The sequence below is a fragment of the Erithacus rubecula genome, assembly GCF_903797595.1.
Source record: "Erithacus rubecula genome assembly, chromosome: 4".
Taxonomy (NCBI): Eukaryota; Metazoa; Chordata; class Aves; order Passeriformes; family Muscicapidae; genus Erithacus; species Erithacus rubecula.
In genome coordinates, this window is record NC_136686.1 from 5,874,582 (window position 1) to 5,891,809 (window position 17,228).

A 17,228-nucleotide genomic window follows, 5' to 3' on the forward strand; every position below is an offset into this window, starting at 1 on the left:
GACCAAATGGGCATCAGGAGGGCTGGGCTCCTCTTCCCCCCAATTATCACTTGGCAGGCACACAGAAATGGAGCTGGGAGATAAATGGATTTTTTCAGTGGCCTGGTCCCACAAAATCAGATTAGAACCACAGGATGGCCTGGGTTGGAAGGGACCTTAAAAATCATCTGGTTCCACACCACCCTGCCATGGACAGAACCCCTTCCACTATCCCAGGTTGTTCAGAGCCCCGTCCAGCCTGGCCTTGGACACTGCCAGGAATGGGGCAGCCACAGCTTCTCTGGACATCAGCATCCTCACAGGGAACAATTTCTTCCATACATCTGGCCCAAACTCCCCCTCTTTCCATTTGTATCCATTACTACTTTTCCTGTCATTCCAGTTCCTGATGCAGAGTTCCTCTTCATCTTTGCAGGCCACTTCAGAACCTGGAAAGTGCTGTGAGGTCTCCACACAACCTTCTATTCTTCAGCTGAACAGCCCCAACTTCTCTCAGACCCAAAGCCAGAGCAGTCAAAGAGATGGATCCATCAAGAAGTGGGATCAGAGGAAGCTCAGGAGACCTGCCCACAGTCCTGCTCTGCCATTGATCTGCCAGGTGAGCTTGAAACATTTCTCCTTTAAAAAACAAATAATCAACCAACCACCAAAAAAATACCCCAACCAAAACCCCAAAACACAAACCAACAAAAAATGCAAATCCTAGCAAAACCAAGACCAACCCTTCTCTTTAGGTACTTCCAGTGAATGAGCTAAAGATAATGATGTCAAGCAGTATTAAGCTAATTTATTTAATGCAAGCTGATCATCACTGTTTTGACATGTCCAGGCACATTTGAGAAATAGGAAAGAAAACATTTGTGAGTTTCAATAACAGAACTGTCCTGGGATTCCTGTCTCCAAGCATCTGGTCCTGAAAAGTGTCAACATGTTAAATGTCAATGGCTTGGTGGCAATTACAGATCCACAGAGGTAAAGCCATAGTGACCACCAGCAGGGCAAACCCAGGGTCAGAAGGGAAATAGAGACACCAAGAGGCAATTGGCAGGAGCTACAGAGGAATTTGGGGGAAGCAGGGAGCCCTGGAGTCCCTCTGGGATGTGGGCAAGGGGAGTAGGGGTCAGGGGTAGGCAGTGAGGCGTGAGGAAAGCCCTTGGATGTGGGAAGAGTCCTCTAAGTAAATGTTGTGGATGCCAGAGGTTGCTAGGCAGGGACTGGGTGGCTGCCCAACAACGGGCACACAAACAAATAAATAAATAATAAATAAATAAAACCACTGAAATGCTTTGCTGGCTGCTGCCAAGGGCACCTCAGGCAAAGGCAGATGCCAGCAGCTGAGGCAGGATGGAGCACAGCTCTGCTGGCTCCCAGTCCAGCACCCAGCCAGAGGGTCAAGGTGCCACTCTCACCCTGCTTTCAAAAGGGAACAACAGACAAAGCTGTTACCCAGGCAACTTTCAGAGCAGGGGCTGTTACAGGAACAGACATTATGTATGCAAGTAAAAGCATCCAGGCAAAACAGCCTGAGTAAAAAAAAAAAAAAAAAAAAAAAAAGCCAGACTAATATTTGCAGAAATAAGTGCCTGAAGTAAGGCTTCTAGATCCAGTGCTAGTAAATAGATAATTTAGTTTGCAAAAGCTCTGAAGGACTGCAAGAAAAGAGCTTGAACTTTTTCCTAAAAACTTAGCTAGTTTATCAAAGGCCTTAGTACAACAACAAAACCTGCTGTTGAGACCTGGCTGTGAAAACACAGCCCCACTAAAACCTCTGCTGTCTTTTATAAGAGCAGATACTAAGCTCAGTTCAAGGCTTTTTTGCATTATTTCATGTATAATTTCATTTCAGGCACATGGCTTCTATACAAATTCAATGAGTTTGGTTTTCTCCATCCCCCAAGTTCAACACAATTTAAAGCTCCCTCACTTTCCCTCTGTTAAACTCACTTAAGTTCTTCAGACCTGCCTTTACACCCTTCTTTTTTTTTCTCCCTATTATACTGATAAGCCTCCATAAAAACCCTGAAGCATCTCAACATGAATCAGCATATACTTACCAGTGCTTGGAGCAAGTCTCAACCCACTCTAAAATCTGACAAATTGGTTGTCTTTAATGCTCATATATTAAATATTTAGGGATTATTTTCAATGCCCTGGCTTCATCACTGATAAGTCATATAATTCCTGAAAGACATGAAAGCAGTCACAGCTGCCTCTCTGTAGAGGCTTCAATCATTACTTTCACACACAGGAGAACACTTTCCCTGAGCTGTGGTTTTCTGGGCAACACTTAGCTTCACCTACAAAAGGACAATTGGCATAAACTAAAAAAAAAAGTAGAGGCAGAAAGTGAATCCTACTCATAACTCTGGGCAACCCATTCCAAAGGAAGCTGTAAATATTGTCAAGAGTGAACATAAACACTATTTTCACTGTAAGTATCATAGAAGAAAATTCTTTATTTTAAACTGATGCCATGCTTTCTTCCCCTCTTTTTGTTGCTCCTTTGCAACAGAGACAGCCCAGCCTCAAGTACTTTGCTGAGAATACAGATTTTTATTCTGCTCAAGTGCTTTTAGCACTAGCAGGAGCAACTCACCCAGACAGTTCCAAGGGATGCAGAAAACAAGTGGCCTTTTTACAAAACAGTCTTCCAGGGACTGACTTCTACCTCGGTGCTGTGAGGAAAAAAAACTTGTGCAATTGCAGCCTGTCCCCTCCAAGAACTCAATCCTCTCCCCAGCCAGAAATGCCTGATCCCATTAGTAGACAGTTTAGAGCATCTGGAGAAGGAGGGATCTTATGGATGCCTTGAAAATTATGTTATTTCAAGATTTTTTTTGTGAGTTAGAAATTGGCTAAAGGACAGAAATTCAAAACCATGTCCCCACTGAGGGAGGGAGAAACCAAAAGCAGCCCTGCTCGGCTCCTGGCTACCCTTCCTCGTGGAAAATATAGCAGAGAGTGAAGCTGAGATCATTAAGTCAGAAGAAAGGGAGCTGCAGAAAAACTTGAAAGAAACCAGACTCCATCAGCTGCATCACTCTGACAGCAATTTGTTTAGTCAATTGCCAAAGTAAAACAAACATCGAAAGAAAAACAACTGGGAGAAGAAATTGGTGAGAGGGTTCTGGCTGTAAATCTCCTTCCTTTCCCCCATCAGTCAACAGCCTCTTGGCTTCTGCCACACAGGAAGGCACGGGGGCTCAGTTATTTGCTTTTTGGAGAGAGCTTTAGGACTGGCTTTACAACAAAAGCAGAGGTGGAGGGAGAGCAGCAGAGGTTTTCAGCACTGCTGGAAGCAGCTAGGAGAGAAGGAGGTGCTCTGCAGACCCAGACCCAGCCAGCCTCTCACCCACTGGGCAGCACTGCCATCTCCTCTGCAGCTTCCCCATCACTTCCAGGCACGACTGGGTTCACTCTCCTTATGAGAAGATCCACAGCTGATCACGTGGAAATGTGATTTTTTTTTTTTTCCCTCCTTTCCAGCAGAGAAGACAGAAACCACCTCATACAAAGACAGAGCAATGGCAGCAACATCTGTGTTGGTGGAGGGACAGTGCTGGGTTTAGCAGAGAGCTGTGAGCCAAATTTGGGGCTGATGCCAGAGGAAGTGAGCTCTGTCCCAAACTGTCACATGAGCTGAGAGCCAGGCAAAACCTTTGAGAGAAACACAAACCATTTTAGGGTTATTACAGAAACTGGTTTGAGAGCCTGCTGTGGGAATGGAGCAATGCAAAGGCTGGGCTCAGGAGCAGCAGCAGGTGCCACAAATAAGGTCCTGCCAGCCTGGCTATCATAAGCCTTGAGATCCTTGTTTGGTATATATCCCACCCCCTTTTAAAAAATCACATGAGGCTGGAACTTGGCACACCAACCTCCATCCTGCCCTGGGGTTTGTGCAAACCTCAGCTCTGCTCAGACTCCTCCATTTGACCAAGAAAAGGGCAGAAGAAAAAAAAAAAAAAAACAAAACACCAACGAAGACTTTGCCAGAAGACTTCAGCCAACAGCTCTTTTTGTCATGAAGGACAGCTCAGAGTGGTACCAGCTGACAGGATTTCTAAAATCCCTTTTGAAGTGACAGCCCATGTTGGTATTAACAGCTGGAGAGAGATCCAGTTTTAATGAGGTTTTAAAGGTATGCAGGTCTCACAATGAATTTAACAGGTGTAAAGGCAAAAGCCCTGCTTTATGAGCAGCTCTAACACCTTCTCCCATCTCCCTTGTGACAGAGCACAGCGTAACAAACAAAACCTTCCTACAACAGAGCATCTTTACTCAGGCCAACCCAATTTTTAAAGGAATTATTAAATAATTAACAGCTTTGAAAAGCCAAAATTTAATATTACTTCAAAGTTTATGAAAAGATGAAGGGAAAAAAGGACATTTTGAATTTAACCCATTTTCCTCATTTTAAAAGAAGCTAAAATGGAAGACAAAAAGGTGGCACTTTAGAAAGTGAAATCATTGAATTCTTTCTCCTCACTTTTTAGCTCTCCCTAGGGAAAAAACCCAACAAGCAGCTAAGATGAAATAGTGAGGGCTTGTCTGAGCAGGAAAGCTTTATCTGCTAGATATGTAGCTGTAACTCTGTAAGTGCCTGAGTCCTTTTAGTACAACCTTTTCCAGCTTAGTTTAATCAGTTTGCAGTGTCATAAACTGAGTTTTAAAGAGGAAAAGAAAACCATAATTTGAGAGAAAAAAACAATAAAAAATAAAAAGCTTGTAGCAAAACAACAGTGTTTACATGGGTAGTTAAAATTTAACCTTGGTATAAAATCATCCCTTGACTTTCATGTTTAAAACTTTCCCATCTAGACAATTTCTCAGAGGAAACATAAGGGTTTGGGAGGGAAGTGTGGTGGGAAGTTAAAATACTTTCCCACTACTAAGCCGAATGAGAAATAGAAGCAAGTAAAGACAAGGTTTAAGAAGCAGCTTTCCCTCAGATGTTGCTCCTTTGTCCTTTCCACTCTTTCTCTCATTTGTTTTAAAATAAGAGAAGAAGAAATAAAACCTGAGGCAGCCACTTAAAGATAAAACACCAGCACGATTAGAATTAATAAAATTGAGGGTGGGTGTATTATTATTTTGAAGAAAAGGCATGAAAAGAAGCCCAACCCTTTTTCTGACATTTATCCCTGATACCAAAACCCTGACTTTCTAATTAATTGGCATTTGGCAACACAGGTGCGTCATGGTTGTGACAGAGAGGTTGTAACATACAGGCTCCTTTCTCCCACCATACTAATTTCTGTCTTTCCCAACACCCCATTTCCAGGATTCTGCCTTCCAGAAACAGGCAATGTGTTAATTGCAACAGTCCAAGCAAAAACATCTCCCACATTTTGCATGGGACTCAATGCACCTACAGCCAATTTGCAGGCATATCTCCACAGGTTTCTAGGCAACTCCAACACAGGAGGCTTTTCCTGGAATTTAATGGAAATCAAAGGTGGAAAACTCATACTGGACAATTCAGAAGAGCGTGTGCTACTAGCAGGCTTCCTGTTATGTCCACACAAACAGTTCTGAAACTGCCTGGCAAGTTATCAATGTATGGATTCCAGGGCTGCCAGCTTCAGACATTGCAAAAATAATGAATCAGGCCACCAAAACAGTGTTCTGAAATCACCTTCTGCTTGCTGAGTTTGCTGGGGCTACTGGGAAAAGATCTAGGTTTCCTTTGCAGCAGAAAAGGGGGCTGAAATATCAAAGACACTTGAAAGGAAGTTAAAATTGCCAAGCAATTACTTGATTCCAGGTGCTGGGGATTTAATAGATACAAAAAACAACCTCATCAAAAAAACATTACCTTTGTGTTATATGCTGTAAAGCTGAACCATTCTAGGCTATTTGGGATGTTGCAGGAGACTCTAAACTCTGCCAAGTGTGTTTGCTAAACATGGACAGAGAAGTATTGGACATTTGTTATCCATTTCCTCTAAAAAGGAGTGACAAAAGAGTGCCTTAGACAAAGGGGCAGCACAGGCAAATGAGACAGCTACATTTTCCATTTCACAAGATGTTTTCCAAGATCACCCAAAGAGAAAGCAGAAGACAATGTATCCTTCAGCTGTGTCCTTTAGTGTTCCAGATAAGGATTAAGGGGTGGTTCTTCCCCCACTTTCAGAATTGTTTTTGTATGAATGCAAGCATGCACTTGTAGGGAAAAGTGTCCAAAGCTAGAAGTGAAGCAAAATAAATGAGGGGTTTTTTTTTTGTCTTTACAAGTACTTACAGGTGCCTTAAAAAGATACTGTTTGATTCAGTTGCTCCACCTTTATCTCTTCACCCCGACCATGAAATCACAGGAGAAGAAAGTTATTCCATAAAACTTTTGATATTTCTTGGTTCTGTGTGGGAAATATTATCTACATTTGTTCCCAAGTTTCCCTGCATTTAGACAAAGAATAGCATTTGAGATAGTTTCAGAGAATCATAAAATGTCCTGGGTTGGAAAGGACCTTAGAGTTCATCCAGTTCCAAGCCCTGCCATGGGCAGGGACACCTTCCACTCTCCCAGGTTGTTCAGAGCCCCATCCAGCCTGGCCTGGAACACTGCCAGGGATGGGGCAGCCACAGATTCTCTGGGCAACCTGTGCCAGGGCCTCACCACCCTCACAGAGAAGAATTTCTTCCCCATACCCATTCCAAACCCACCCTCTTGCAGCTTGAAGTCATTCCCCCAGTCCTGCTTGCTTCATGCTCATGTGTGAAGTCTCTCTCCCACTCTCATTTTTGTTTTTATCAAAAGGCATTAACCCAACAGACTGCCACATGCCTCTGTTGCAATTTGGAAGAACAATTCATTATGAGCTCAGTAATTATATAACCATGAGGATTACAGGGATTCCCCAGAGAAATTTTAAAAATCTAATTATTTTAAGCCCTTGCACATTTATGTCAGGTTTCAGGAAGTTTATACCCAGAACATCACAACAGCAATTACTGAAAAGATTCTACCTCGCCAGACTCTACAGAGTAAATACACAATATGTCTGCTGCTGTCAGAGCCAGGAGGACAAATGCTACTAAGGAGGGACAGGACCCAAACAGGTGAAACATTCACTGACATTCTCCCACCTGAAGCAAAGGTGTGTCCATAGGCTTTGGATCCCTGAACTGGGCAGATGTTGCCATTCCAGGGGTGGTTTGGGCTACTGTCAGCTCACAGCAATCAAGGGATCTCAGAGTATTCCCATCATGCTGATGATTCATGCATGGTTACATGGCAATATTTACTCAGCTCTCAGGAGGCAAATTCATGAGGAGGGATTAGTCAGCTGTCAATCACCCATTCCCTTACATAAGAATGATATTCCCTAAATAAAAGTCCTAATCTCCAACTTGAACTTCTGCCCCACCACCTATTCCCTCTTTTCATAAGGGGTGAAAGAGGACTTGTCATTGTTTCCAGGGATTGCAGGAGAAAGGAGCATGGGAGATGTTGACAGTGAAAAATGGAGAGGTGAATGTAGCAACTTGTTTCTAGCACAACTAAGCGTAATCAAAGAAACACAAACTTTTATTCAGAGCCAATCATGGCTGCAAGGGAAGCAAACTTTGCTAGATAAACATTAATCTCTGACCAAAAGCAGACATTGACATCAAGCACTTCACCTATCAGTAGGGCAAGTGGGTTTCTGTTTTTTCCAGAGTATGGGAATACACTGCAGGCTATAGCAAACCATTGTCTTTTGGCAGGTATGACAATTTTTGTCTTTATGTAAAATTTACATCACTACTTCTTCTTTCCAGAGCATTCTCCACTCGTGGCTAAAATGGAAGGGATCTGCACAACAGAGCATGACAGAGAGCTTGGCAACTACTGCAAACACATCCACAAACAGAAGGAAGAAAATACTTGTTAAAAACCAGCAGAGCAAAACCTTGATAAAACCTTGATTCCTTGATAAATGGCCACTGAGTTTTTAGGGCCAAAGCAAAGCAGGCTGTGGTTTCTAAGCCATGCTGCTGTCAGAGCTGTATCAAGAAAGGAGCACTCCCTACCCTGCTGCTGCAGTCATCTGGCACCAGAACATCATCCATGCTTTCTCAGTTGTGCCATTCGGACTGGTAAATTTATTTTCTTCTTGTATGCTTTTAAATAAAGCTGTCCTAAGCAGGACAGATGCAGAATCATATGCACTGCTCATCTAAAAGTTGGAAGCCACTCACAGATTTATAAGAACCCTCCTTTCTGCTTTTATCCTCTGTTAAAGAAGCAGCATCAAATACAGCAAATCGAATTCCAGCCCTTGATACTACAGAGGAAAGGACAGTGAGTCTCAGCCTGCCATTTGCCATACCCACCTTTCCCTTTGCTGCCTCTTCACAAAATCCCTGCAGGTCAGGTTTCTGTGCTGCTCACCTGGCTCTGCCCTATGCCATATGTTGGAGGCCCCCCTGACGAGGCCCTAGTGTAGCATTTCACCTCTGAGTGGGCTTTTATCACAACAGAGATGGGAACAACAGCAAGACTGAAGGCAGCTGGGTTAAAAAGCATCATGGAGCAGCTTTGTGCTACGTGTTGTTTGCCCGTGGAAGTCCTTCAGCTGAACAGAGCAGCAATGGTGAGTACCAAAGCTTCTTAAAGCCCAGAGCCCTCCCCAGTGCCAGTGTGGCCCAAAGAGTCCTGCAGGGCTGTAACCAGTGCAGTGAGAAGCCTCAGATGTCTGGCAGTGTTCTGCTTGCCCAGGAGATGGAGCTGGCTGATCTCAGGAGCACATGCCCATGGGCTTGGGTTTTCTCTTTCCCCTACAGCTCCAGTAGCAGCACCTGGCTGCCAGCAGCACTGGAGGAGGATGGAAGATGCCTGCAGGGATCCAGGGCACAGCCAGCACAGCTCTCCTACCTCAGGGTCTCCTGTGCTCCCAGGGCTGAGGGTCTTGCCCCTGCTCCCTCTTCTCTTTGCACTGCTGTCTGTCTGTGTGAGCTCCCCTGCTGATGTTGCCAAGGGATTGAATAACAGATGGGAAGAAACAAAGAACCTGCAAGAAATAATCCCAGATGCAACTGCCCTCATGGGAAAAATATTCTATTATCCAGTGCCAGCATTTGCCTTTCAGGGAACAATAACTCAGTATAAGGTAATGCTATTCAATACATTTCCTGGTACAATCCTGCAGCAAAGATATTCACTTTATGTTTAAAATGAGCTCACTAAAAATCTCCTTCTAGAAAATGCCTCAGATGTATTAGAAACAGATAAAACTGTTAGCAGAAATCTCACCATCATTCATTGCCTATGCAGCAGCTCCCTACTGAGCAAATGAACAACCTGCACACCCCTGTGTTTTATCTACCAGCAGTCTTAACAATGCAGGGTCTTGAAAGTGGACAATAAGTGTTGCCACTATGCTAAAAAACACTCAAAACAAACACTCCATGAAAAGCCAAGGCACTGTGGTTTCTAGGATTTTCAAGTGGATCAGTTGTGGCTGTTTATGAACTTTTGTCCAGCTAGAGCTTTCAGTATGCAAAACTGGAGTAGTTATACCATTTCCTATCACTGATTCTGCCATCCTCTTATGGAACAGGTCTCTTTAGCCAGTGGTGCAGATTTGCCAAAATGGTTGGAATTCAGCCCCCAAACAAACACACTTCAAGGGCTGCCAATGGCAGGGGAGGGAGGAGTGTACCTGCTCAATCTTGCTGTCTCTGGAGGGGTGCCTGCCCAGGAAACACCAAGGGCTGCTGGAAATTTCACCATCCATGTGCAGGACAGCAGTTTATCCTTGGAAATGCAGAACTTGAAGCACATGCCAAACAGCTACCAGTGAGTACTGCTGGCCTCCATGGCTTCTGCTCTAATCAGTGAGGGGAGGGCAAAACAATATTCAAGAAGAGATGGGTGCTCCCTAATTGATACAGGGTGGGCTTTTTCCTGCTGTGAAAATGTGACATCAGGAAACAAAAGCCAAAACAAAACCTCAGAAAATATTGAAGAAGCACATGTTGAATATAAAAGCAGGAGGCTTTGTTGTCACAAAGCAACAGTGCACAGCAAACACGGGTTTGAAGACTGCAAGCCCAGCAGCACAGGGAGACTGATTCTCCATTGTACAGGAGGCATCCAGCCACCCTGCTCCAGTTCCTAACTCTTCTATGAGCAGGGAGAGAGGCAGGCTCCCAGTGAGGCTCCAAATTGCCTCCACAAGATACTGCTTGTTACCACTGATGGTACTTTCTTTGTGTAAGTACCTACATTTGATGTCTAACAGACTGGGAATATCTCTGAAATTAATTACTTCCATAATGAGGACAGTGTTTGGAAAATTCAGCCCATGTTGCTGTGTTCTGCACAAGCAGTGGGATCAAACTTAGAGATCCATGAAGTTAGTGGAATAAGAAACATTCATATACTCAAGAAGTTTTGGATTAAGAGGTAAAATTGTGAGCAATGATTGATTACCTTCAAATAGGGATCTTCACAAAAACAAGGAGGGTTAAAAAGAATTACTCTTAACCTCTCTAATTCTGGCCTTTCAATGTCAGGTGTGGGAAGGAAGCTCCCATCACTTGTGCTGAAATCATTCTCTCTGCTGGAGCAGCAACCCTGGAAGTTCAGGAGCGCCTGTCCGTGGTGAGCAGGATGGCTGAGCTCCTGCACCTGGACAGATCCCTGCTGACCCTGCTGCAGCACACAGGCCCAGCAGCCAGGGGCTCACACATCCTGGCTGAGGACACCAGGCACATCAACCTCACTGCCAGCCACTACCTGGGGCTCTCCTGGCCCCTCCCGTGTGGAGGCTTTGTCCTGCTCCATGAATTCATCCAGGTGCTGCAGCACAACATGAACTCACATCACCTCTCACGGCTGCTGGGGTATGAAATTGCAGGCTGGAGAATACTCAGGAGAGGGGAGGATGAAAGAAAGTCTCCAAGACACCGCAGGCAATTAATGATCACACCAACTCCTGCATTAAAACCAACTAGAATTACTGAGAGACCATCTGCAGGAGAGGCTTCCAGGCCTTTGTTCTTTCCTGTGCCAAGCCAGTTACTCACACCACTTGTGCTAACACAAAGAGCTACTCAGAGCTCATCAACTTCTTGTGCAGAAAGTATAACCATGGCAAGTGACAAGATGCAGAATTATATCCACCTTGCAAGTCAAGAAAGCTTGGTCACCTTAGAAATGGACCCAGCACTGGACATGTCAACTAACCCCACAGTATCCATTATGTTTGCAGACTCTCATTTCCCAGATCTTTCACCTTCACTGATGACTGAAAGGAGACCTCTCTTCTCTGAGCTGGAAGTGCTGCCTGTTAGAGCTTCTGGTACATCCTTGCTGCTAGAGCAGCCAAACTCCTATTTCCTTTCCAGTAAATCAGAGATATCCACATTCCATCTCCTGCAGGACATCACCTCAGAGCAGCTTTCCAGGCCATGGGTGATAAACACTCTTCAAGAGTGGCCTCACAGCTCAGCAGTGGCATTTTCTCCCAAGACAGAATTACACCCATTTTTGCCAGGAGCAATGTCAGTATCAGAAGTGCCAGATTGCAGCAATGAGGCAAAAAGCCACTTTCCAGAACTAGAAGAGCTTTCTGATGCATCTCTCTGTCCAGAAGCACTCTCTTCACTATTCCAAGAAGCTTCAGTAAGGACCACAACTTTGTCTGGCTTCACCTCTCCCATCAAGGACACATTCCCAGATGTCTTAGCAAGCAGCAGTCTGAGCCAAGTGTTCACTAATGGCTGTGAACCTCAGTCTACTACTATCCCACAGTCCAGTGGCTTTTCATTTGCTGGAGGGAAAAGCACAGCTTCTTCTGTAGCCCAGAGAGAAGCACAGACCCTCTATTCCAAATTGATTTTCAGTGCTGAAGCCTCAGGCATCTTTCCTCATACATTGACCAGAACTGTCCCTGGTAAAGCTGAAGCACCTCATGAACCAAGTCTGATGATTCTGTCCCACCCTGACACCACCCCAGTTCTTACTGTGCCAGAAGACTTTTCTGCCTTTCACATGTCCAGGCTATCCAGACCAACAATTACATTCCTTCCTTCTTACAGCAGCAGCATGCACAGAACAGAGCCACAGCCCACAAGGATTTTATCCAGTGGCTCAGAGGAATTGCTTTCAGATAAAGATCTGGGAACAAATGGGATTTTGCCAAATGTCACTGGGCCTACCTTGGAGTTACACAACATCTCAGGCATCAAGCCAGATGCTGTAGAAACACCTCTGGTGACTTTAATGCCATTTCTCACCTGCCCAGCAGCATACCAGGTATGTTTAAGATTTGACTTTCCTTTTGTCCCCTTTTCTGCCCCAAGTCCTGCTAGAATAGTTCAATACTCTTTCTTGTGCACTAGGCATGTGCCAGCAGCAGTCTTCCCAATAAGGAAATGCAATTTTTTTTGCATAGCTGGGTGCAGATAACAGCTCAGCTAAATGATCAGGCCAAACTTTGACCATCCTACCTAAGAAAAGGTGTAGATCTTTAAAAAAACTCCAAAGGAACACAAGGATGGTCAGAGGTCTAGAAAACATGTCAAACTGAAATAATTAGTCGAGAAGACTGAGAAAATACATGGGTTTGTATAATATTTTGCTTAAAAGATGAAATATGCATTCTCAGAATCCCCTGGGAACTAACACAGCACTAATGACCTTCAAGTGCAGTTAAGATAATTTAAGTTAGACATTAGATAAATTTTCTCACAGTTAGGATAATAAAACATGAGAAAAGATACTTGAAGAACATTGTGAAGGGTTTTTAAGGACTGAAGAATAAATATTTGTCAGAAAAATTACACAGAAGTAATTGAGTATCCTTTGGAGTAAAGAATTAGGCCAGATACACTTTTAAGATACACTAAGTCTGCCTTCTCCAAGTGCATGAATCTGTGACTCTGGATTAAGTGTATACTAGGCAATAGAGATGGTTTGTTTGGAGTGCCAGTTGTTAAATGCTTCCCATGATCCTTCCTGTGCTGCCAGAAACTGGCAAAGGTCTTCAATCGAGTGCCATAAAAGCTTTCAAACTGTATTCCCAACCCTGTAATACATTATTGACGTAAGATTCCTTTGACATAGGTCTAAGTGATCCTTCACCTTAAACTGCAATGATCTCTCTTTCACAGAGGTGGGTGAGACACTGCTGCCATCACACCTGGATCCCAGCACCCAGCTGCTTCCCTCCTCTGAAACACTAGAGCTTGTGCAAAGTGCATGGATTCTCCCTCCATTTTCTGCTTCACAAGAGCTGCAGACTGTAACCCAAGGTAAAAACAGGTTTACTTTGCTGTTCTTGCTTCTGCCATCAATCTTTTCATCCACCTTGCAAGGTGTCTCTGGTTTCCTGTATTGGAACCCATGCAGTCCTCAGACTATCATGATGGAAATATTCATGTCCTGAATTCATCCCTCCCTAATATTTACAGTAGCTAATAAACAAGAAGAGGATAATATGGTATGATTTTACTACTCCTTACCATGATGTGTAGAAAGCACAAGTACACAAGATCCAGAAATGGCAGGAAGAGAGGACCATTTTTGTCACAGCTGCAGGAACTCTGTGTCATGATCCTTTACTCCTTCAGCCTGGCAGCAAATTTCACCTGACAGTCACAGAGAGGAGATTTTCCTTTCAAATTTGAACCCACACTTTATCATCCTCCAGCTTACCTGGTGTTTGCTCTCAAATTCTCTGGAACTCTTCAAACCAGATAGACATGAAGCAATCACAGCAATCCCCTCCCAAGTATCCACACCCTCATGAAATCCTGCCCCACCCCACCACCCCCCCCCCAAAAAAAATTAATCTGTGATTAATGTTGGAAATAGGTGATAAAACAATACCATGTTGTGGTATTTCTGTGTAAAAGTTACTAGAATTAGATGTTATTGTTTGGGAAGAGGCTATACAAGACCTGACTAGTATTTTGGAATAGATAAAACAGTGTTGAGGATATTTACAGTTCTTTAAATAAAGATATCTAAATATGCTTAACAAATGAGGTTAAGATGGGATCAAGAAGACTTTACTGTTAAAAGTTTCAGTTTCAGACCACTCCACAGTCCTGAGGCTGACAAATTTCTTTGCCATCACTCAGCAAGTGATAGCAATTTTTCCTAATTCTTTCCCTCCCTTTTCTCCCTCCTCTCTAAAGGGCAAGCAAACACCTCCCCAAAGGTTGTTCATTCCATTAAATTCCTAACAGCAACCATCGGATGCCTGTTCTTTTTCCCTGTACCTGCCAACACGTTTTATGACAAGGAAGATGGTAACTCCACTCAGTTATCCCTACAAATCCTCCCAGCTGATGGCTCTCCAGTGGGATCTGAGAGCTGGCTGCAGTTTAACACCTCCCAGCAAGCCATGCATGGCTATCCCCTGGAGGTGGACTTCCAGCATTCCCCTCAGGAGCTGATGCTGTCTGCCAGGGATTCTGGAGGTCTGACAGCCTGGCAATCCTTCACCATCAAGCTCCTGCAGCCCCCGGAGCTGCCGTGCCACCTCTTCACCGTGCGGACCAAGAACAGCTACTCCTGGTTCCTGAGGGAGAGGAGAAGGGTGGGTGTGTTCCTGGAGAAGCTCTCCCTCTTCCTGAACGCCAGCAGCCCCAGAGACATCACGCTGGCAGCCCTGCAGCCCGGCTCCACACTCATCTCCTGGTACAACAGCTCGCTGTGTGCCGGCGCCAACACATCTTCCAGCTGGTGCGGGAGAGGCGAACGGCAGCAGGCACTGGGGAAGCTGAGAGTGCCAGCTGGGGCTGTGCACCCACAGTTTGTCCAAGCAATGCTGCCAGAGTACAGAATCGATGTGGCTTTCAGCATTTCCTACAGGGAGGACTGCCCAGCCAGCACAGGGCTGCTCCCCAGGCCTTGCAGCAGCACGGAGCAGACACTCCAAGCCAAGAATGATTCCAGGATGAGGAGCAGCCCTCGTGCCTTCCTGAGCAGTGTTTGTGCCACTGCTGGCCTGGTGCTGGCAGCGGTGCTCTGCTGGCTTTGCAGGTGTGCCAGGAGGATTCCTGGAGCACAGCCTGTGATGGTTCAGACAAACTCCCAGGTGAGCCATGCTGATGTGGAGCTGGATGCCCTGAGACCTCGCAAAGCCCCTGTACACCAGTGCAGGGCTTCACCTTCACCTCCAGTATGGATCCCACCTTCAGGACCACTTCCCTCCCACCAGCAGCAGCCCAGGCTGATCCCTCACACCACACCACCTTTCCAGCCACCAAAATACCAACTCCCTCCCCCCTATCCACAGGCTCTGACCACTCACCACAGCCAGGGCAACATCCAGAGGCTTAAGTTGTAAAAACTCTTAAATGGTATTAGTAGCAAATCTACAAAAAATAAAAACTGCATTACAAGGTGCTATCCTTAACACTCAGAAAAAACCAACATAAATAGGCAGTTAGTGATTTTTACCATGTTGTAATTTAAAACAGAACATATGTGACCCACACCTGACACAGGCAGTGGCAAAAGCAGAACCCAAGTGAAGCAGGCAAAGGGATCTCCTGATGAAGGGTAGAATTACAGCCCTGTAAAAGTCAGAACAGGTAAACACACATCAAGCTGATGCTGGTGGGAATGAGGGGTCACAGTCAGTGCTGAGCAAATCTCATTCCATTGTGTCTCCCTGACTCATAAATATACATTTTACTAGAAGAGGCAGAACTGTTACAGGATCACCACAAAACATGATGGTCCCATTGAAATTCAGAGGTGCTACAGCCCTGGAGTGTCTAGACCACCTTGGAATTTTAGAATTTTTAAAAATGCCTGACATTTTCTATGTCCTTTTAATCTTTCAAAACGTTTTGAAGTGTTTCTATAAATACATTATATGTAGCATTTCTAAAGGCAATAGTAGCTACTGAATTCTTCCTGTTAGGTAATTTGCTGCAGTGTACCTTTAAAGATATACTTTAAAGCTCCAGGTTTGCCTTCTTTACAGTAAAACTGTCTTTTGTCTGCTTCCACCTGGGACAGGTCTCAGACCACAGAGAATTCCTAAAGTTCTGCAAAAGAATTTCTAAGGACTTTTTAAACATTTTGAAATCCTTCCAGTTTAATAGATTAACATACACAAAATGCAATCCATAATTGAATTATGAACTGCACTTTGCAAACACATAATTGCAGATTAAGCAACTTAATCCATCATTTTCACCTGCAAACTCTCCCTAGAACTCACAAAACCTTCCCTAAACCTGAGAGCAGTGTGTGAAATAGGAGCAAAGCAGCAGTGCCACTATGCAGGGCAGGAGTATGGAATGCCCTTTCCAGAATTGCAAAGCCCAGCCCAGCTCCTGTGTCCCTGCAAGACTCAAGAACATAAAATACAGACTCAAAGTCCCCAGGCCCTGCTCATTTAATCACCAACCAGTCCAACCTGGCAGATGCTCCCAATGTGGAGAATGGAATTAGTAAACAAGCTAAACAAATATGTATTTTAATAGCAGGTGCTAATGAAGCATTTAATTCCTGTGTATGTTTTCAAGGAGTGCAGCTGAATATTAATGGTGCATGAGATGTAACACACAGTTCCTAAGGCACAGGATGAGTTTTTCAGCTCTAACTCCCCAGCCTAGGAAATTGCAGCTGACATTTATATGCTCCCCAGCTTCAAAAACTGCTCTAGTAAACAAGAGAAATATCCATAGTGATATGCACTAAAATCGATTTAAAACTACTCAGAAAGTTATGAGAAGCAGTAATTTTGAGGCAGTTTTCTCCCTCAGAATATTTCAGCCAGGATATCAAGAGAGGTGGTGATGCAGGACACTGTTTTCAATGAAGTAATAAAAATAAAAGCAATAAAAGTCTTCAGACCAGGATCTCCAAGAGTTACACATTGCTTCTGTAAAAGCTGCAAATATTTTACAATATGATAGGAAATATTATCATGCAAGTACTATTCAATCCCCCTGTAAAAATGGTTCTAAAATCATTTAACAGAAAACACACCTACATCAGACTGGCTGAATAATCACCTTGAAAGTAATCATGGTACTTTAGCAAAGCTGAAAAAAGGATTCAGTCACAAATGTTAGAATACTTGTGATCAGATCTATACATCACGAACTGTGATATTAAGGTTGCAGGTAGATATGAGTACATTGATTCAGTTTTATAAAAATCTCAAAGATGTGTCTCAAATCAACTAGATCTCATTTGTGAGCCCTTCAGCTGCTTACTTAGAAGCCAGATGCAGACCAGAGGAAGGAGTGCTTAGTAATTCACCTTTCCT

At 44.2% G+C, this 17,228-nt stretch overlaps 1 protein-coding gene across 1 annotated transcript; it reads left to right on the top strand.

The window, feature by feature from the left end:
• Positions 1-388: 388 nt before the first annotated feature.
• Positions 389-15,287, top strand: LOC306800768 (dystroglycan 1-like; the record flags this gene model as incomplete). Its single annotated transcript, XM_079303095.1, has 5 exons — positions 389-598; positions 9,543-9,781; positions 10,501-11,288; positions 13,102-13,242; positions 14,131-15,287. The coding sequence occupies 5 exons, from the start codon at positions 389-391 to the stop codon at positions 15,285-15,287; spliced, it is 2,535 nt and encodes an 844-aa protein (XP_079159221.1).
• Positions 15,288-17,228: the final 1,941 nt, after the last annotated feature.